At 48.1% G+C, this 21,489-nt stretch overlaps 1 protein-coding gene across 1 annotated transcript in view; it reads left to right on the top strand.

Annotated features, from left to right (window-relative positions):
- The window catches only part of AR (androgen receptor), a 1,337,360-nt gene that overhangs the window by 882,096 nt on the left and 433,775 nt on the right, over nt 1–21,489 (top strand). Inside the window, exon 5 of the mRNA XM_069612517.1 lies at nt 1,713–1,857. Coding sequence (XP_069468618.1) covers nt 1,713–1,857 — 145 coding nt within the window. The remainder of the gene's footprint in view (nt 1–1,712; nt 1,858–21,489) is intronic.

Here is a 21,489-nt window from a genome sequence, read left to right as displayed (position 1 = left end):
CCACGACCAGGTCCACATCTTACAAGCATGGGGTGTCCTGGACATCGACATTTTTCACCACCAAAGAGAATGCGAAGTGCAGGACATTTATTAGCAGTTTCCTACAACAAGGAACCCTGGGAATGCCTTCTTGTTCCCATGGCCGAACACACTACTTTATGCGTTCCCGCCGTTTTCAATTATTCTGAAGGACCTCCCGCCTTCACTCAAAATCACTGCAGACTGATCCTGGTTGCTTTTCAGCCTCTCCTCAGCGCCTTCCCTACATTTGCCACCAATTTTCAACTTCGCCTCCATGGACAACAAAGAGCCCTGGCCGCAACCTGGCCTTTCTCAACCTGAAGCCCTGGATCCTGCTTATCCGGAATTTGGATAAATTCCTGTGCTTCAAGACCGCAGGGGCATTCTTGCGAAAGCATGTGCACCGTCTACAGTTTACTATACTAAAATAGTAGGTGGAAGCAGTGTACGACATGGTGTGCAGGGAACAACATTCATCCTCTGTGCTTCCAGCCGCAGAACATGCTGCCGTGCTGGCTTACTTAAGACATTCTTCAATCAAGGTCCACGAAGCTGCTATGTCAAGATTCACCCGCACCTCAGGCGCACCCTCGCTGTGGTTGCAGCGACTAGTCAAGGAATTTCTCAAAGGCCTTTTTTGTGCATTTCACACCTGTACGCCTGCCTGCCCCGCCTAGGAACTCAAAATGATTCTTTCTAAGATCATTGGCCCCCTTCACAAGGCGGATATTACATTTGTGTCCAAGAAATCAGCGTTCCTTGTTGCCATTACCTCTTCTAGGAATGTGGGGAAGATCCAAGCTCTGTCCTGTAAATCGCCATACTTTGTCTTCCACAAAGCCAAGCTAATCCTACCTTTTTGCCGAAGGTTCCTTCGCCCTTTCATCTGTATTCATCTCCATCCACTTAAGCGGAACATTATTTGGATGTTATAATGGCTTTGAAATATTATGTTGCCCTCACCAAAACATTTTGAAAGTCATCTCAGCTGTTCAGAGCCTTTGGCCTCACGGAAGAGGGCACAGGACTTTCTAAAGCCTCCATTTCATACTTTCATCTGGTTGTCTTAAAGTTATTCTGATTGGGATGTTCTTTGCTCTTGACAGAGGTCTCCAGGAGGGAGACAACTCATACAAGAGAGCAATTAACTTTAGGGATCTGTGTTTTTAAATTACCCCAGACTACTATTCACTGGGTTGGTGGTAGTGTCACGAAACCTGTTTCTAAAACCTGGATGTTCTCCTCTTCCTTTTTGACAGCATCTCCCCTCCCTCGCCATGTAAAATAGCGCAGCCTTGAAATTAGCTTTTTTCCACTAGCACCTTGCAATCTCCTCGCCCAGTCACACACCCCTTCTTCTGGGGGTTCCACTTCATGCTTCTACTGACTAAAGGCCATCGAAGGCAGAGGTAGAGAGCGTATTATGTGTCTCCTCTTTAACACCAACAACAAAAACACATCCAGATGCGTCACTGAATTCACAGATAGTCAGTTAGTAACAACCCCACTATCAGAAGGAGACCAGTGTTAGAGGTACTGTCAGAACAGAACAACAATTGGTGGTACCTATTAATGGGGTAGTTATCAGCTAGAGTGATGTAGCTTTGGCAGTTATTTTGCTATTCATTTGCATACAAATTATGATTAGTAAATGTATTTAATTACAGTTTTATGATTTGTCATCTTTCTAGGTTTTCCGAATTTGCATGTGAATGACCAGATGACAATAATTCAGTATTCGTGGATGGGACTGATGATTTTTGCCATGGGGTGGAGGTCGTTCAAAACTGTGAATTCCAGAATGCTCTACTTTGCACCTGATCTGGTCTTCAATGAGTACGTTCTATCTATTTCAAATACAAACAAATGCTGCATAATTTAGACTCTGATGCAAAGAAAAAGAAATAATGTGATTGTGTGATTCATTAATCTAATGTATTATATTTATGATTACTGGTAAAGTAATACATTCAGGCTAATAGTATATCCTGCTGCCATCCAGCGAACCCAACCATATTTTATACTGCTTTTCAAAAAATGTGAAAGGGGAGCCAATGATTCATACATCTCATCTGTGGCTTGCAACCTCCACACCTAGTTGGTCATGTTGGTTTGTTGATCTCAGTCCTTTTTTTGTATTCCTTGCAAGAAGATATCTCATGAATAGTCCTTTGTTTCTGGTATCATCCTACACTTCAGGTCTTTGGCTCCACTATCGGTCTCTAGTATCTACTTTCACTTTCTGTTATTCAGCGACTTTCTTCATGAAATGACACTAATGTAAATATGCTATGAGAAGATGTTGCTAACTGGGGGGCGCTGTTGAGCAGCCTGGAAAACGGCTGTCTACCTTCTTAGCTCAGCGCCACGTGAGAAAACGAGTTGACAGGATGGTGTTCCAGTCTCTTCCTCAGCCCTGAAAATACAGCATTTGAGCGCCGAAACAGTGGGCCACCCCCGGCTCGTTTCCCAGCTCAATTGGTGACCTCTGCGCCGAGTGCTCGATTGCTGCACACCTGAGCCGCACCAGAGCCACTGGTCCTCTCGCCCACGCCTGGCCCACCGGAGTCTTCCGAAACTCAGTACATTGGCGAAGGCCTGTCAATTACAACGAGCTCTGGCTGGGACTCGGGAACCCGCAGAGTGCACCCCGCCTACGTGACAGCCTCCTCCAGTAATGCCGCATGAGCGTTGCAGTTCCAGAGGGACGGAGGACGCCACGTTTGCCTGCTCTGAGACATTTGGCCTGCCCGTTCTTAGTCCCCATCCGCACACGCGGCACAGCGGAGCAGGCTGGGAGGACTGGGCTCCCCCCCCTGAAATATACTCCTGCGGTGCCCCGTTGATCTTTGTCGAGAGCGGGACATGAAACTGAAGCCCTCGGCATTGCTTCAGACTCGACGCCTGGTATCCGGAACCATAGCTCCCTTCCTGTGGCAAGTCTACTCTGAGACACTAACACAATCTGCACCTCCTCACCACCTCAGCGGGCTGCCTTGTGCCCGCTTTGTGGTGTGTGGGGCAAAAACTCCAGCCACGGCCGACAATCTTCCCCCCAGCCCACATATGTAAAGGTTGCACCCACTTCCGCGTTGGAGAAAGGCGACGTGCCTACCCTGGCCCCATTAGATGCATGGGCGCATTGGAGGGACATGATTACCCTATCTGTGGGCTTGCCCACACCTATGACCCCGAAGTTGGCGACTCCACCCACTCTCTGTTGCACCGCACTGACCATGGTGCAAAAGGGCGCAGCTTCAACCACTGGCTGCAACATCAGATTTGCCGGCAGATCCTGAAGCCACCGAACATCAGCCGCGCACTAGGTGAGAGGCTCCCTCTAAACCTGCAGCCATCCCTACTTCATCCCGTAGAGGTCTCTGGATAGCACGTGGTCCACGTGCGGCTGACAACACTCCAAGGGAGCTGGGACAGGGACCCCCTTGTCCGCACTCCTCATCTGTGACATTGATCCCACATCCTCAAACAAGAGGCGGCAGAGCGAATACAAAAGTGGGCAGCTGGCCGCACCCCACAACAAGGTCTCACAGCTCCGAACAAGGACCTAATCATTTTCCTATTGCACCACAGGGCACTCTGTGCACCCGAGGAAAACCCTGTCTCACCCAGAGGGGTACCATTGCTCAACCAGAACCAGACACCAACTGGGCGGCCCATCTGAACCCCTTGTTGCTCCTCAGCAAGGTGCACGCTTATCACCCTAAAGGGGGAACTCAAAGCCTAAGTGCAGCCCACAATCCCTTATACTGCACCACAGAACTGTTGACTGTTTGCCTCGCCACAACCCGAACGCAGTGAAGGGTCCCCCAAGCTGCACTCTGATTCAGTACATAGAACTATTCAAACAAGTGGCTGACTCACACTTCCACTCAGACTCTGTGAGCGGGGTTACCCATCGCTGCATCAGAAACTGCACATACGGACCATCATGACGGACCCGGGAGACAAACTGCACCTCATATGCGAATACGCCAAGACCCTTCACGATACAACACCTCCTTGCTTCCCCCTATGGGGAGCCCTCATCTGTTGTCTGGATCTGACCCTCAGTGCCAGTTGAGCCACAGGAATTGCAGAGTCCCGTTTCTGTCCCCAATCCACCGGCCCTACATCACAGTGCTTGCACTGCTCAGCCCAGCAGTAGCCAGTCATGACCAAAGGGACTGGCGGAAGGGAAGAAGGCGGGCGCAATGGATACATTTGCGAAGGCAACACTTCTGGAAGTCCCAATCCAACCTCGACACTCATCAGACGCATCCACCTCGACTCCATCACCCACACCGGCCCCGGACCTCAAAGGCATGATGGAGGCCATGGCGAAGGGCTTCGCGGCCGTGCATGAAAAAACTAGACGACATCAATGCCAGTGTCACCTCGATACTCTCTCTTTGGCACAGGAGGGAGCTCAGATAACCGAGGCAGAGGATAGGACTGACACTAATGAGGATAACATGCACACATTACAGAGGCCACCCTCTCTAGAGACATGAATCAAGTCAAAGGCAAATGTGATGACCTTGAATCATGATCCCGGGTGGGCAGCCGGAAGAAAACTGACCTTCACACTGCTTACTCTGATTTAACATCGATGCCTATATCTCATGCAATGATATGTGATGCTTGTAACCTTCCTTAAGTTTGCCACCTGAAAACTAGCTATAGATAGGGCGCACAGTCCTCCTTGACGATTGTTCCGTGCGGCAGCGGCACTCCCATATGCAGTTACTAGTTTGAAATATGCTGTTCACAGTCCTTACGCACTGTTGGCAAATGGCGACAGTTGGGGGAGTGGACGGGGTAGGGATTCACACTGCTGGGTTGGGGGAGGCAGTGAGAGAGGGGGGTGGAGATACCAAAAAGGGGTCACAACCCGACCCTGAGGCTACTCAATACACCCTACCGTAGGGCTTGTTGCGCTTACCCACCAGAACAACAGGTGAAAATTTATAAAAAACTGGCAATTGGGTTCAGAGGCACATGGGACACTTACACCCTGGACACTGCAGCAGCACACTCTGTCAGGGACAACCATGATTTAAGGAAAAGGCAATGGCACAACAGGTAAAGATACTTAGCTGGAACGTCCGGAGTATGGGGCACTTCACAAAGTCCTACAAAATAATTTACAACGCACATAGGCATAAAACCAATATACTATTCCTACAAGAAACACATGCCCAAGAAAGCACCTGTCGCAACAAAGCTACCTCATGGGGGGGAAATGGATACCTCACCTCGTTCTCTACTCAATCCAGAGGCATCATGGTGCTGGTCCACAAATCCCTGAAATTCGTAGCGAAACATACCCATGTAGATCCAGACGGTAGATTCCTTGTAATACAGGGTGTCCTGGAAGGGTTATATCCCACACTCAAACACTTACTGTCCCAATACAGACTGACTGGAATTCTTTACCCAGATCAACGACATCCTGGCTGCATACCTTGGCCTACCCTTAATATGGGGAGGCGGCATGAATCTCATCCTGGACCGCACACTAGGCCGGACTAACAAGGCCCCCGTGCCCAAACACGTGCGCCTCGTCAACTGTTATCTATCATGCATGCACTTGTACTTTGGGACGCCTGGCAAACCACACACCCAACAGCGACAGAATATACTATCTATTCTTCGGTACACAATATGTCGTCCCGTATTGATCTCTTCCTCGTCTCTAGCAAAATTGTCGGGCGTTTATATCGGACCTCGAACCCTCTCCGACCACTCCCTGATCTCACTCACCATGAAATTCAAAGCAGCCCCATCAGGCTGCGCCTGGAGGTTTAAATCCACAGGGCTGCTAGATGTGGTATACAAAGCGGTCATTAAGTCAGATATCGATACTTTCTTGGTGTCCAATATATCAAAAGGCACTTCCCCCAGCATTAGATGCCAGGCCTTCAAAGTATACATCAGAGGCATGGCAATGTTGAGGGAAGCAGGGGTACTTAAATGCATCAGGAGGGAACTCGAGAATTCTGAGAGAATACTCAGAGACCTCGAGAAGGAACACTCTAGAATCTCTGACCCTGCACTGCTGGCGCAAATCTGCTCCGAACTGGAGAGGCTTGAGTCCCTCACCATAAGAGAATTCCAGTACTTCTTTTGCCCAATGGCGGCCAAGAAGTATGGTGAAGGCGATAGGCCGGGGAGGACACTGGTGAGAGTGGTCTGATCTGAAGGCTGCAGGGACGATGCAGACTGCAGACTGGACATTAAATGGTCAGTTACCGATGTGGTTGAGGTATTCCGCACATTCTACCAAAACCAAGCGACGATCAAGCCATGCCAACCTTTCTCCAGAATACCCCATTGCCCTCCTTGAATGCCCAAATCAGGCGCCAGGCCCTCACGGCCGAATTCTATCAAGAATATGCTGCAGCACTGGCCCCGATCCTCCTCTCGGTCTGGGAGGAATCCCTACACCTTCATGTTCTTCCAGAATCCTTGAGGGAAGCTCTATTCACTGTAATGCTGAAACCTGACAAGCCTAGTAATGACTGTGGCTTGTACAGACCCCTATCCCTCATCAACTGCGACACTAAAATATATACAACGGTTCTGGCCAATCACCTTCTCCCGTTAATGCCACACTTGGTCCACCCCAACCAGGCTGGCTTCCTCCCAGGAAGGTCTACCACCCTAAATATCAGGAGAATCATCAATATAATGGCTAGAATTGACAACGGTGCACAAGCAGTAGCGATAACGATATACGCCCAAAAAGCGTTCAATATGGTTGCCTGGGATAACTTATTTGCAACACTGGAGGTAATGGGATTTGGCCACAACATGGGCCTACATGATAAAATATATTAAACTCACAACCAGTGGCCAGGGTTCTTGTTAATGCCTGCATGTCCACGCCATTCCAACTTGAGAGGGGAACCCAACAAGGTTGCCCGTTCTCTCCTATCCTGTTTGCCCTGGCCATCGAGCCCATGGCAGAACACATCAGAATACACCACGGTCACTGTGGAATCCGGCTAATCGGCTCCCCCGAGATATTCTCCCTCTATGAAGATGACGTGATATTGTACATCCAAGACCCCATAACCAGCTTGGCCCCAATCCTTGAAGATATCACATGCATTGGGAGACTCTCGGGCTTCACAATCAATTTCTCAAAGTCCGAAATATTCCCCCTCACTGATGCCACGAGTGATTGCTGCAGTACTTCCTTGTTGCAGTGGTCCACAGACCGCATTAAATACTTGGGAGTGGTAGTGTCGCGCTCCCACCCATCTATGCTACTGGACAACTACACCTCACTCAATTCATATACAGAATCCAAAATACATAAATGGAAAGCCCTCCTGCTCTAACCTGCTGCTAATCCTTTGCTGAGGAAGATGATAATACTCCCCAAGCTGCTATACACTTTCACTAACGTCCCAGTGTGGCCGGGGAAACCATACTTTGCCAAAATGCATGCCCTATTTGTGCAGTTTCTATGGCACTCGGGCGGTCTGCAAGAAATGGGTAGAGATGACATACTCTTGCGACAAAAGGGGATGTACCGCCCTAATCTAGAACTGTGCTTTCTAGCGGGCCAAGCACAATTCGCCACGTTCTGGTATCCCATGACATCCCCCCCAACCCCCACATGTAAAATTGGAGACACTGGCTGCAACCGATTCAGATCTAAAGTCGCTGATACTAGATTAGCACTATAAAAACGACTGCACCTACGATCCGGTCGCCTCCAAACTGTGCGCATGGTACTTAATATTCGCTCACACAGGCACAGAGAAACCCTACTACCAATGGCATCCTCTGTGGAAATTCCCTGATATAATACCCACATGGGACAAGGCAATCCAGTCGGTGTGGGAACGCTTAGGCTACATGGCCTTGCCAGACCTCTTCCCAGAGGGCCAATTTCTGCCACCTGGAAAGCTGGTCATGGGAACTCGGGTATGGAGCACCTCCAATACTATAGGTTGCGGGCTGCCATATCTGCCAGATGGCCCTCTTACCCGATCGAACCCACGGAAACCGCCTCATTGGCCTACATTGCAAACTCGGTGGATTGTAGACATTTTTTCTCTACAGTCTATTGAATACTAATAGACACTACTCCCCCCTCCTCGCCCCCACACCTCCCGCGCCCGTCAGGGTTGGTCCCAAGAATTAGGCTCTGAAATTACAGATAACCAATGGACTTGCATGTGTAGGCACTACCAAAACGTCTCACTGAACATCCGATTCAAATTTATGCAGTTCAATCTTTTGAATGGACTGTACTACTCTTCGGCCAGACTTTCAAAGATGGCTCATAAACAACCTCAGGTCTGTCCAAGATGCCAACACTCCTGCAGACCAGCTGCACATTTTCTGGGCATGCCCACGGATAGAGGAATGCTGGGATCGTATCTTGAACATAATCTCACAGGTATTGACTACTCCACTTGAAGGAAACCCCCTAGGCACACTCTTCAGAATTTTGTCGACTACTACTAGTAAAACTCACTGCACGTTTGTGTATATGGCATGCATGATCGCGAAGAGGGCTATTTTACTGAAATGGAAAGACAGGAATCCCTCCAGTGTAAAAGAATGGCTGGCTGCACTGACTTGGGCTCAAGAGTGTGAAGACCTTTGTTTCCTCCCTTCAATACCACTCCAGACCTCGAGATGCCTGGGCGGCCTTCCGCTATTACCTCTGTGATCCTGATGTGCACAAACCTAACTGAAACGTGTTATTTCTTACAAATTGTAACTCAGTAAATCCATCCTTGCTCCTTGAGCTGTCGTAATTGCATTGTTGTCTGAACTTTATATGCACAATTTTATAATGCAGAATGTATTCCTACTGCCCTGTAACTTTTGCCAGTAATAAATAAAGGTTTTAAAAAAAGAAGATATTGCTAACTGAACTTTCCTCCATGCATTTGGGATTATGTCCCTGGGGAAGGGGACATGATTGGAGATCTCTATTGTGCAATACTGAATTGAAACAGAATGCTGAGGCACACACACGCACACACACTTTCTTCTGTGGCGCCACCGGCTACAGCCACAAGTCCTTTTCTCCACTTGACATGACCAGGGCACTTCTTGCTTATGGTGCACATCAAGCTTTACATTTTTAGATTTTTTCCAGGGTTTGTTCCTTTCTGGCCCTTCATCTGATGCCCCATAAAAGGAAAGAAAATGTTGTATTGTGCATTTTCTTTTCAGTTGTATTTGTTCTGGTGCGTACCTGTATGCCTTATGTCTTTAGGCCAGATGAGGCTTGCCCTTTTTGCTCATTATATGATTTGTTTTCTCCTTCAGTCATTCTGCAGTGGCTAGTCAGATTGGTAGACCCATTGCGATGACTTCCATCAATGGATTTCATAACCGTTGCTGCTTCCAAGAGCCTGTTCACCACAGATAGCACTTCTTGTAATTTCTTTTTAGACCCTAATATCGAGTCACAAACTGAGATTCTGCCATTTCCGAGGATGAGGATCACTTTGGGGCTAAATAACTAGTTGGACGATCTGCACCTCATGCTGAAGATCCCTTGGAATCTTTAAACCAGTCCTCCAAGTTCAGTGCCAACTGACCTAATAGGAATCACTGCATATGCCCAGTAAGGCAGCAACTGAGATCTTGTTGTCTTCTGACGGCACACATGTCCCTGTGTTAACTGTTCCTCGTGACATTCATGTGTGAAACATGGGAGGTCCTGAAGAATTACCGGTGGACCTGAGAATAATTAGAGCTAGCACTTCATAAGTCATGGGTTGGTGTCGCTCTGCTACTGCTTTTAGAGCCCCATTCGCACTCGGAGTTAGGTCGGTTTCAACATACCCCACTTTGTATTTTCCAATAGGTTTGTCTGAAGGCTCGTCACATTCTACTGATTTCGAACTCTTCATACTGAAATGTCCCCTAATACAAGTACATCTGGTTTTACATTTCCTCCAGGATGCCACAAACCAGAGTGAATTGGTTGTGCGTGAACTATTCTACCTGTCCCAGTCGAAATATATCTATGCATTACGTTTTAATGTCCTGCAGAATGTGTGACTGCATCACAAAGGCTACCTTCTATTAATCAAAAGGTCACTTTATGTATGGAACTAGTCCTTACACCATGAGTTAAATCACTAATGGAGTAACTATTTGAAAGGTTTCATACATTCACGAGGATGATGGAGATTACTTTCAATGCAGCGTAAATGAAGTGAGTGATTGCCTTTTTCCCTTTGCATCATAGTTCGCCTCTGCAGCTACAACATCTCCTGTGTTGCCAATAACTATCCAAGTCACAAATAATTGTAGTGCCAGCGCATCCTGTTGCCACAGATCTGCATCACTTGGCACCTCCATTGCCTACCTCATATAAGGATGTAGTGTATATTTGCAATGTACCAATGGCCCACCACCTTTGCTGGTCCTATCACACTATTTTAGAGCACCCATAGTGGGAATTAACTGTTTTATAAATTGTTTCTGTTAAAATAACTCCTTCCCTCTTTTGGCCATGTCTCAAGCCCTACCAAACCACCCAATGTGGCTACTTGATCTGGAATGTGACCACAGTCAGTTGCTGGCCACTTTACCAACATTGTGGGTGCTGAGCAACTGACCATGGCATTTTGCCATGGTCCGTTACCATTATGCTTGGACCCACCCTTGTTTCCAAAGTGGCCACTGGGCCTGGCCAGTCCCAGATTCCACTTTATAACCATTTTGGGTTTGGGGACTACTGGCCATCACCTGCAGCCAGGACTTTTAGCCACTTTGGCCTAGACATGTCCTTCAGCAATTCCCTCCCAGTGGCCACTGGGACTGCCATGTGCCCAGTTGCCACTTTACTCCCATTATGGAACTGTTGGTTACTGGCCATGGCTAATGATTAATTGGACCCAGGCATTGCCTTTGGCCATGCCCAAGTCCCTGCCAAGACACTCAAATTTGCCAATGTGTTTTCCACTGGCAGCATTATCCCTATTGCAGGTCATGGGAAATTGGCCATGGCCCATGCCCACTTGGCAATGCTCCAGGCTCCACAAAGCCACCTGAAATGAAGACTCTAAAAGACAGGCGTGCAACACGGTAGGCGGCCTATTCAATGCAAGCTGAGAGTCACCCACCTGCCGGTGCCTTAGATGAGGAGTCTGTCGGCAGCCGTGGCCTGATTCCGAGGCTGTTGACCTAACTATAGAACCCTCGAGCTCCCACTTGGCGGCCCGACAGGCTGGCCACCAGCAGTGTTGTGGGGAAGTCACACCCTGGTGACAGGGACCCACACACACCATCTGCCTTAAAGCAAACAACCCCTAAACTTCCCCCAGTGGATCCACCGAGTAATGTTTCCATGCCTGCAGGCCTGTCGAAATCCCAGGCGAATTTCGCAGTTCGGCACCCTCTGCGCTCCTGCCTACGTGGCCTAAGCATGCTGTTAAATCTTCCTCTTTAGCGGGCACCCCCAGTAAACCTACGGCCTCCGATGCAGTAGCTCCGAAATACGCGGTAGCTTAGAAGGATTCACTGAGACTGATCCACTCATCGAAAACACTACTGAAGCTCCTGGAGAAGCTTTCCACAGCTAGTTTACACGTTTCAGACCCCAGGATACCTCCAATTTGCCCGAAGACTATTCCACTCCCCCCTTTTCCCTCTCCATGGCCCTGCATCAGTACCCAGTTCCATCTCCACTGCCTTTTACTCTTCCTCATCCCTCTGGCTCCTCTGGGTGGTCCAGGGACAAGTTTGAAGCTTGTATGAAAAAGATGGCTGAGTTCATTGATTGCTCAAGCCAGTTTGAGGACATTTTAAAAAGACACAGGGGGATAGTGATCCCTGTCCCGTCCCTCCTAAATCAGAGAGGCTCCACTCCACATGTGCTCAATTCTCACCTATGGAGGAATCCCTTCAGGAACCCCTCGTAGATGTTTTTTTGGATGGTCCAGATCACTCTAACCAGAACGTTTTATTTGTCCAGGACTCTAGCCAGGGTGGCCAGGATCCTACCTATTAGGACACAGACTGGGACCCTGCGGCTGACCAGGGCACGTGACAGACCCCCCACTCCCCCAACACGACTCTGACCCTGGGAACAGTTTTCTGGGTGCTCGTCCTGTCACACAGTCCAGGGATTCATCACCTATCGTCGACCAGATGCTGTTCAATAACCTTCTAAAGAAGGCTGCTGATCACTTCGAAATGACCACGAAGGAAGCCGTCCCTGACTCTGACTTTGTGGAGAAGATCCTGAAGGAAAAGAACCCGGTCAGCCAAGCTATTCCTTTTCTGAACTCCATAAAGAAGAGCCTGGCCCCCTCTCTGCTCACCCCATCGCTCACACGTGCAGTTGATCCCCGTGTGGAGAAAATGTTCCGCCCTGCACTTTCAGACCCCCTGTACATCAGGAGCAATGCCATTCCGCACTCCCTGGTTGTCACAACTGCAGGGAAAAAGGGCGGGGGTACCACTGTCCTCATCGGAATCTCCTCCCAACAAGGACTGCAAGAAATTGTACACGCATGGCAAGCGTGTCTACACCTCTGTTGCCTTTCCACCCGAATTGCCAACAATATCACGCTCCTACTGAGCTACAGTGACGTTCAGTGAGGCCTCATCCAAGACGGTCTGCAAGATGTTATTGGACATTTATATGGTGCCTATACACAAGTGTTTCCAGATGCCACAAGAAAAGATGGGAGGCGGGGGTGAGAAACCTAGGGGTATTCTCCCATTAAGACTCAGAGAGTCCTCTATTCAGGTGGCCAAGGCAGGGCCATCGCTCTTGGATCCCAACCTTATGGGTGGACGAGCGAGGGAGGATCACAAGGGTAAGGCAATCTGTGGTCACCTTCCTGGGAATACCCTGGCCGATATGCAGTATCCTGACGGGGCGACAGAAGAGGAGGAGCAGGAAGTCCCGGACGCCTTTATGGAACATGGTAATTCCTGTTATCCTAATCCAGGTCTGAAATGTTCCCTAATTCCAATCCCATCATTAATGACCCAAGGCGGGGGAAGGCAAGAGTCAATTGCCCCAGGTGGGGAAGGAAGATAAACCAACTAAAATCAAGCCAGGAGTCTGATGTTAATATCCATTCATTCACTACCAATTTGAACAACAGGGAATACCATCAAATATGGAAGGGTGAATCCATCCCCTTGAGGGAAAACCAGGCTAAAGGATTTCCCTATGTCTATTGTCGATTCCCTGATAGAATAGTGGGAAATAGATTGTCCTCCAAAACCCTTCAATCACCCTCTACCCATTTCCAACCAATGCTGGGACAAGGAAGAGGCAACTAGGAACAGTAAAGATTACCCATAGAAACAACCTGGGGAAAGTAAGGGAAACCTACCATAGAAAGTAATCAAGTTGTCCCTCTAATAGTTAGTCAGGTTCAGGCATTTAATAATTACCCCACACACCCCTGACTCGACTTGACTACTTTTTTCACTATAAAAAGGTGTAGTTTCACGCAAGGTAATATGCGAGCTGGGGAAGCTGTCAAGACCTGAGAAGCCAGGGAACGCAGAGCAGCAGAGGAAACAGCCTGAGGGAGAACGGCGTGCTGAGAGATTGGTCCAGTGTTTGAGAGGGGCTGCAGTGTGGGGAGGGAGCCGTTCCTCCAAAGAGCTGGAGGAAGGCAACCTGTACCCTGGCTGGTGGGTTTCCGAAAGTGCTTGTTCTCTTGGGACGTGTGACGGTCCCAAGTGTGTGAGGGGCAGGTCGTGAGACCATGACCTCAACCCTGTATATCCAGTGGAACCGCTTGTCAACGTAACGCTGACCAGTAAGAGAGAGAGAAAAACTGGGGACCGTGCGTTTGACTGAAGCTAAGTGGGAGAAAGACACAATTTTAAAAGCGGCATGGAGCAGAAAGGTTTGAAAGTGTGCCAAGGACAGAACGTATCAGAAATAAGCAGAAGAAAAGAAATAGAAGCAAGGAAGTTGCTCTAGCGGCACAAAGAGGAGAAAAGTGAAAGGGAAGGCTTGTAAAAAGTAGAGTGGAAAGCATGTACGATGAAGAGCAATGCAAAATGTACACAGTAAAAGGACCGTTAGGCATGCAGGAGCAAGAGGAACGATTAGTGCAAGAGTGCACGAGGAAGCAAAATGATGTAAGGCAAGATAAGAAAGAAAAGGGAAGTGCATGAGGGCACAGTGAAACAAGTGCAAGAAAGCACAGTGAAATGAAAGGAACAGAAAAGGAAAGGTGCAAGTGTGCACGGGCAAGAAGCCAAACAAGAAGGGGTGCAGGAAGCACATGAAGGTGAAAGTTCTAAATGAGGGTAAGAAAGACACAGGGGTTGCAGATCAGAGTGGTCACGCCTAGGAGGAGCAAAGAACCAAGCTGTTTCGGAAGTCTCTGATTATACCCCACAAGCGAAGTGTGTGTGAAAGAACTGTGTTCAAAAGAAAAGGTACATCTTGACAAGTTGAACTGATGTTTGAAGCTGAAAGGGGCCTGAGCATAGGGAAAGGAACCCCGAGAGGCCTAACAAATAAAGAAAAGTGAATGTTTGATAAAACTGAATTTGTGTTGCAAGCTGTAAGATGCCTGAGCTTGGGGAAGGGAATCCTGAGAGGCCCAACCAAGTTGGAGACGTATTGTTTTTGTAGTATTGAAAGGATTGAAGCTCGGGGAAAAGAAGCACGGAACTGTTATAATTCTTTTGGAGCATTTTGAACTTGCAAAAGTTGAAAGGTGCCTGAGCTTCGGGAAGGGAACCCTGAAAGGCCTAATCTGATGTATTGATCGAAGCTTGGGGAAGGGACCATGAGAATCTTAAAGAAAAAGTAGCAGTGTCATTTTTCCTTTGTGGTGCTTGAAACTTGAACAAGTTGAAGCTTGGGGAAGGGAACCCGAAGGAACCCAAAAACAATGAAGGTATTTGAGACAGAAATTAGTTCAATCAAAAAGGGCTGTTTGTAAGACCTTCTCCATAGAGCCCTTGCAGTGGCACTTAGATTCCAAACAAAAATCACCTGGCACTCGAATTAAATGCAAATTGGCCTTAGCTACCAAATTAACTTCTATTTCCACATCCCACCCACTACTTGAACCTCCAATGAGGATGTCACCGGTGATGTCATCTTTGATGTCATCAGAATGCTTAGAGGCTGAGCAATTGCAGTGGCAAGGGCTCTATGGAGAAGGTCTTACAAACGGCCCTTTTGGATTGAACTCATTTTTGTGACATTGACCAAACTACACCTGGTGAGAAGACCACCTGAAACCATCTTTAGTTTTCAATTTTCTGTTGAACCACTATTTTCCTTTTTAATGTCTTCCTATCCCATTTTTGTAGAGTGAGGACAAACATAAGCTCAGAGACAGACCAATTTTATTTTGGACCATTAGACACCGACGGCCTTTAGAAACATCAGTTAAGGGAACCATCCCTTTAGCATTAGGGCCAGTCAGGCATTACACCAACACAGGAACCTTAGTAAATAAAGGTTTTAAAAGGAACACCTTTGTGTCTGTGTGTCTCTTGATACCATGCCTTTCTCACAGGGGAAACGTGGGAATCACAAAGTAGAAAAACAAAAACGGTTATATCCTACGGTGCAAGTGCAGGAACAAGGTGATAAGTTATGTTATGTTATTTGGCATTTATATAGCTCTCTATATATCATTGGTATGACCTCAAAGCTCTGGTAGGTTGAACGCACTTGAGGACCGTAGTCCAGGTTAGTTTAGAGAGTAGGGTGTCCAAGGGTGCTTGGGTGCATAAGTTAAGTGTGCAGCTGATGTAATTGCCTGATGGTAGCTGCATATTATCATTAGGTGTAGTGGTATTGATATCATTTCAATGTGTGCAGTCTGGCAGGTGGACCCCATAGACTGGGTTCTGGCTGCGTTAGGCCTGTGGGACGCTTATGTGGGCAGCTAGGCCAATTTGTCGTGGGATATAGCTGCGTTTTATTAGAATGATGAGGTGTTCATAGGATAGTGTTCGTATGTGAGCAGCTTGGCCGAAATAATGGAGGGGTGTAGCTGCACTCGTATTGTGTGATGATGTAGAGTAGAGAGTAATCATAGTGATGTGATAGTTTTTTTATACAGTGCCCACAATGGGTTTCGAAGCACCCGACGATAAGGGAGGGAACAAGGGAAAGCACAGGGTTAAGGGGGAAGTGCAGGAGTGGGTTGCCCCCAAGGGAGGGGGCGGGCAAGTGCTCGGCGGGCCAGACGGCAAGAGCCAGGGGGCAGAGGGGGGGAAGGGTGGATGAGTGCAGTGGACAGGGAGGACCAGGTTGGGCTAGTTCGGGAAAGGGAGCCAGATGGCAAGTGCTGGCAAGGGATGCTGGAGGGACTGGTAGGGGCTGTGCTAGTCCTTGTATGACTCGGGAGGGACCCGGCCCCAGTCACAGCAGCAGAGAGAGAGTTTAGCAAGATGCCCCGGAACCCACTTGCACCCGCCTTTTAGTCATGATTGCGGAGGGGTGGCAAGTCACTCAGAATATTCTCAAAAATACATTGGACTCTGAAACCTTGCCCAGGGGACCCTTTTCAAACGCCACGCCACGCTGAAGAACTCAGGAATTAAGCCGGAAACCAAGACTTCTCTTATTAATAAGCTAGTGGAGGATGCCAAACCTTTTCGGGAAAGCGGTTGATGAGGTCTTGGAAACCGCCAAGAAGGAGAACGAGACCTTAAAATCGCTCAATCAGATCTCAGCCAAGCCCTTCGTCCAGCAAGGCGTAAACTCCTGATGTCCCTTTCGCGTGCAGTCTTTCTTCCGCTCTCCACAAGGACAGTATGGCTTGTTCGTAGGGGATCCAACCGGGCTTCCGGATAGAGCTCCTCCAGTGGTTTTCAATCTTAACAAAGAAGGTTTTGACGAGGGAAAGGCAGAGGTAGAAACTCTGCTTCCAGATGCTCCCCAGCCTCCACCTCCAAATGACTCAGCGGTACAGGTCCCATCCCACACTTCTCCAGTCGTTGGACGTTTAACATCATTTTACCCATGTGTGGAAGTGGATCACATCAGATCAGTGGGTACTCAAGACCGTCGCCCACATGTACTGCATTGAGTTTCTCCGGCCACCCCGCTACCACCCTCCTGGAAGCAGACGACTACCATCAGACCGTCTGCGTATCCTGTTGGATGAAGCCCAGGTCCTGCTGGAAAAGGGCACCATCAAAGTCGTTCCTCATCTACAGCCAAACAAGGGTATTTATTCAATATACTTCCTTGTTTCCAAAAAGGATCTAACCATGCGCCTTGTTTTGGATCTGTGTCCTGCGAACAAATATGTCAAACAACAAAAGTTCAGGATGGCAACTCTTCAGGAGGTAATCGCACTGCTGCGGCAGAGGGTTTACAAGGCTGCATTGGACATGAGATGCATACTTTAATATTTCAATGTTGCCAGCGCACAGAAAGTAACTCAGGTTCTTCAAGACAAGAGGGGACACTCTATCAGTTCTCCCCTTCGGCATTGCCTCAGCCCCAAGGGTGTTAACAAAGTTACTAGCGGTATCCCCGGCTTACCTGTGCAGGCAGTCCATCCCCATATATCCTTACCTCGATGACATAACCTGAGACTCGTACAGAACATGCCCGGGGAAAAAGATAGTAGCTAGTAGACCTCAGAATATAGTAGATCTCCTATTCAATCTAGGGTTCTCTATCAACGAGAAGAAGTCAAGTCTGGTCCCCAGCCAAGTAAAACAGTTTCTGGGGGCCCTAATCCGAACAGAAGATGGACTGGTCTTCCCCTCCAACGAGAGGGTTCAAAACATGCTGTTCCAGATCCCTCATTATGTAGCCAGTCACAGGGTAACCATACGCAAGGCCATGCGGCTGCTGGGGTGTCACTGCAAAGGGAAGGGTATTCGACACCCTTTCCCGAACCACAGAAGCCAAATGTAAGGCGACCCTCCACCCGTGGTTGGCACAGGCGCCTGATAGTATAAACAGGACACCACGTGGCAGCCAGTGGGAGGAAGAGGAGTTAGGGAGAGGTTGTGGTTGGGGAGGGGAGATTAGGAACACCGGAAAGAGGTTGAGGGAACACCTAAGGTGGATAGGACGAGGGGAAACAGCAGGGAAGACACCCTACCTGTCTCTACCTGTAATACTCTGTACTTATAGTATTCATATCACACTAAGCATAACACTCTGTACTTGTAGCATTCATATCAAACAATGCATATCTCTCCCTAAGGCTGGACAACCTTAATACGTGTCAAAACCACCGGGTACTAGCAACTACATACACCTTATTCTGTATATCTGTTTCGAGGATGCCAGACTGACAGTATTAGTCTCATATCAACATGTAAATGGTTGAACTCACATTGATCACAATGATAGACAAGAACACGTGGCCCTCAGGCACGTAGAAGAAATGAACATACAACATGATATGCAATGTGGACTTGATAACATTTTGGAATGTAGAGAGTTCCCTATACCTCCAGCAGAGTCCTTCCGTGTTGTACACGGGTATAAAGTCCAACCCGCATTTAGACCTGAACACGTGAAATGCTGTGCAATAAGCCACTATTATCTGTAATTGAAAAAAGAAGCAGCAAGTTCCTAACGAACTCTGGAAACACTTATCTAAAGTCTGGGAGACCCGCAAGTCGTCCCGAATACCACAGTAATCCGCACGTAACTGACAGCAAGGGAAACTCAACCCGCCGGCCCCCAATATATTCACACAGTTGCCCAGTACTTATCTCATGTCCGGGAGGCTTGAGAGCCGTCCCGGATGCGACAATCGCTGTGTTTGCTGTCCACTTGCGGTCACTGCATCTTCGTCCGAACTCCCTCATAAATCGTTCTGAAGCAGCTCCATCTTCGATGTCCTGACACGCCCGTCTCCTACTTCGCCTGCTGTCGAACCAAAATAAGCCACACCTGCCATATGCCGCTTGTTCATTTATTGCCTTTGCTAATTGTTCACAGCTGTTCCAATGGGCGCTTTGCTAATTGTTCCCAGCTGTTCCAACGGTGGAGCACGGCTAGGACTACACTAGGACTACACTCTTCCCAAGTGCTGCTGGGAGATGTAGTTTTTACTCCAGCTTTCCATTTTCTACGTGTTTTTACGCACACTTTTGTTGCTCCAGCCCTTAATCCTAACATGGGGATGATGGCGTCCTGCGTTCTCCTGATTCCACATGCTCCTGCCCCCATGCAGGAGAGGCTCTCGAGGAAATGGTGTGAGGGCAGCGGCCAGTGGGACAATCTAGTGGTTGTCTCGACAGCCCTTGTTCAGTCTCTGTAGTGATGGTCAAAGGAAAACCTTCTGGCGAGTAAAAACCTTTACCACCCCTGCAGTAGAGGCCACGCTCAACACGGACACATCTCTGTCGGGGTGGGGAGCTCACCTCCTTTGACAGTGCACAGCGTATGGTCCCCATCAGTAGATTCCAATCACATCAATCTGTTGGAACGGCTTGCATTGTTCAAAGCCCTAAAAGCATTTCAAGCACATCTACAGGGGAAGCCATTGCTCGTTCTTACAGACAGTACCACGGCCATGTGCTACCTGAATAAGCAGGGTGGGTACTCACTCTCTAGGTCTATCTAAACTGTCCTAAAGCATCTGGAAGTGGGCACTCAGACACATGTTCCTCCAACATGTTCCTCCAACAACATGTTCCAGGGAAACCCAATTCTCTGGCAGATGTCCTTAGCAGAGACTTCAACCATACCCGTAGAGCAGAAGTGGTGCTTCCAAGAGCACATTCTACTCAACGTCTTTGCTGAGTGGGGGTTTCCAGACATCGACTTGTTCGCGGCTCTGGAGAACGCCCTATGTCGAGATTACACCTCCAGGTACCCACAGAAGCGCTCCAAAAAGCAACGTTTTCTTGATAACTAAGCCCAAGAGATTTGCTTACTCTTTTCCCCCGATTCCCCTTCTCAACAGGATAATGCACAAGATGCACCAGGAACTGGTCAATATGATCCTGGTGGCACCAATGTGGGCTCCGCAGCCATGGTCCTCCCATCTCATGGGATTGTCAGTCTCCCCTCCCAGGAAACTGCCATGCTCGTACAACATGTTTTCGCAAGACCTGGGGGAAACACTGCATCCGTGCCCCCAAACACTCAATTTAGCAGTTTGGCTCTTGAAGTCATAGAGTTTGGACCCCTCCAGCACCCTCTGAGATGTATGGACATACTCGAAAACATGAAAACCCAACACCAGATATTGTTACTCCAATAAGTGGAAAGACGTTATCTGGTTCAATGCTAAGAATGTATTTGTATTTGTTTTATTTGTATAGCGCAAACCAGGCCCTGGGGCTACCGGGCGCATTTCTTAGCAACAATGGTTACATAGTATTCCGACATATCAGGTAACATTCAAATTGACATCACACGTCAACCCCATTGACCGCCTCTTAAAGATTTCCTTTATCAAACACACCTATCAGATTCAGGACTTGTTTTCAATTCCCTAAAGCTCCACCTGGGTGCTCTCTCTGCGTATACCACATCCCAGAGCAAGTTTCCAATGTGGAAGTTTCCTGTCATTAAGGCCTTATGACAGGAAACTCCTGGATGGGACTTGAATGTTTCTCACAAGATAAATGGGACCTCCTTTTGAAACCCATGCACAAGGTTAGCCATAAGGCCCTCACCTATAAAACTGCCTTCTTAGTGGCCACCATCTTCATAAGGAGAGTTGGTGAACCAATGCATCGAACTTCCCACTCTTTTTCAAAACCCCACCATCTTGGCAGAAAGAAACCTCCATACACTAGATGTGAGGATGGCAGTATTATACTACAATGAAAAGACTAAGCCACTGAGAAAGACCAATTCTTTGTCTCTGTGGCAGCTGGCCGAGAAGGGGACCCTGTCTCTAAATCGGCTATTTTCAAATGGATTGTAAATTGTATCATCTTGACAAGAGTGATCTACCCTTTATGCCTAGAGCTCACTCTACATGGGGTGCAGGGGCTACCATAGCATTCATTGCAAATGTTCCTCTAGATTCCATTTGCGAAGCAGCAACCTGGTGTTCTGTTCATACTTTCACCGAAAACTACTTTTTAGACACACACTCTTGAGTCTAATTTTCAGGTGGGACAAGCAGTGTGAAGTAATACCTTTGCTACTGTTCCTTCACTCATCCCACCACCATCTCCTGGTAATGCTCGCTGGTCTATGCACAGTGTGTGATTGTAAGCAGATTCACAAGCATCAGAAGGCATGCATTACTCACCATACTCGTATTTCTGATGATTGTATCTGCTTAGATTCACACACTGCATAGACTGCCTACCCTTTCTCCCCACTTGGAGTAGAAGGAACATAGACGTCTTACACCTTCTTTCTTCTGTACTCTCACTCATTCTGTAACGCTCCCTCACAGCAGAAGAAAAACAACCAGAGGGACCTCAGCGTGTGAAGGATTTTGGGTGCTCTACACGTCACGTTAGTGTTATAACCATGCCCATGTCTACGCCCCTTTTTGATCTTCGAAACAAAGATGCTTGTTAACTGTT

This window comes from Ambystoma mexicanum, chromosome 5p (assembly GCF_040938575.1).
Source record: "Ambystoma mexicanum isolate Mex_15411 chromosome 5p, UKY_AmexF1_1, whole genome shotgun sequence".
NCBI classification, from domain to species: Eukaryota; Metazoa; Chordata; class Amphibia; order Caudata; family Ambystomatidae; genus Ambystoma; species Ambystoma mexicanum.
This window is presented reverse-complemented; position numbering and strand designations above follow the sequence as displayed.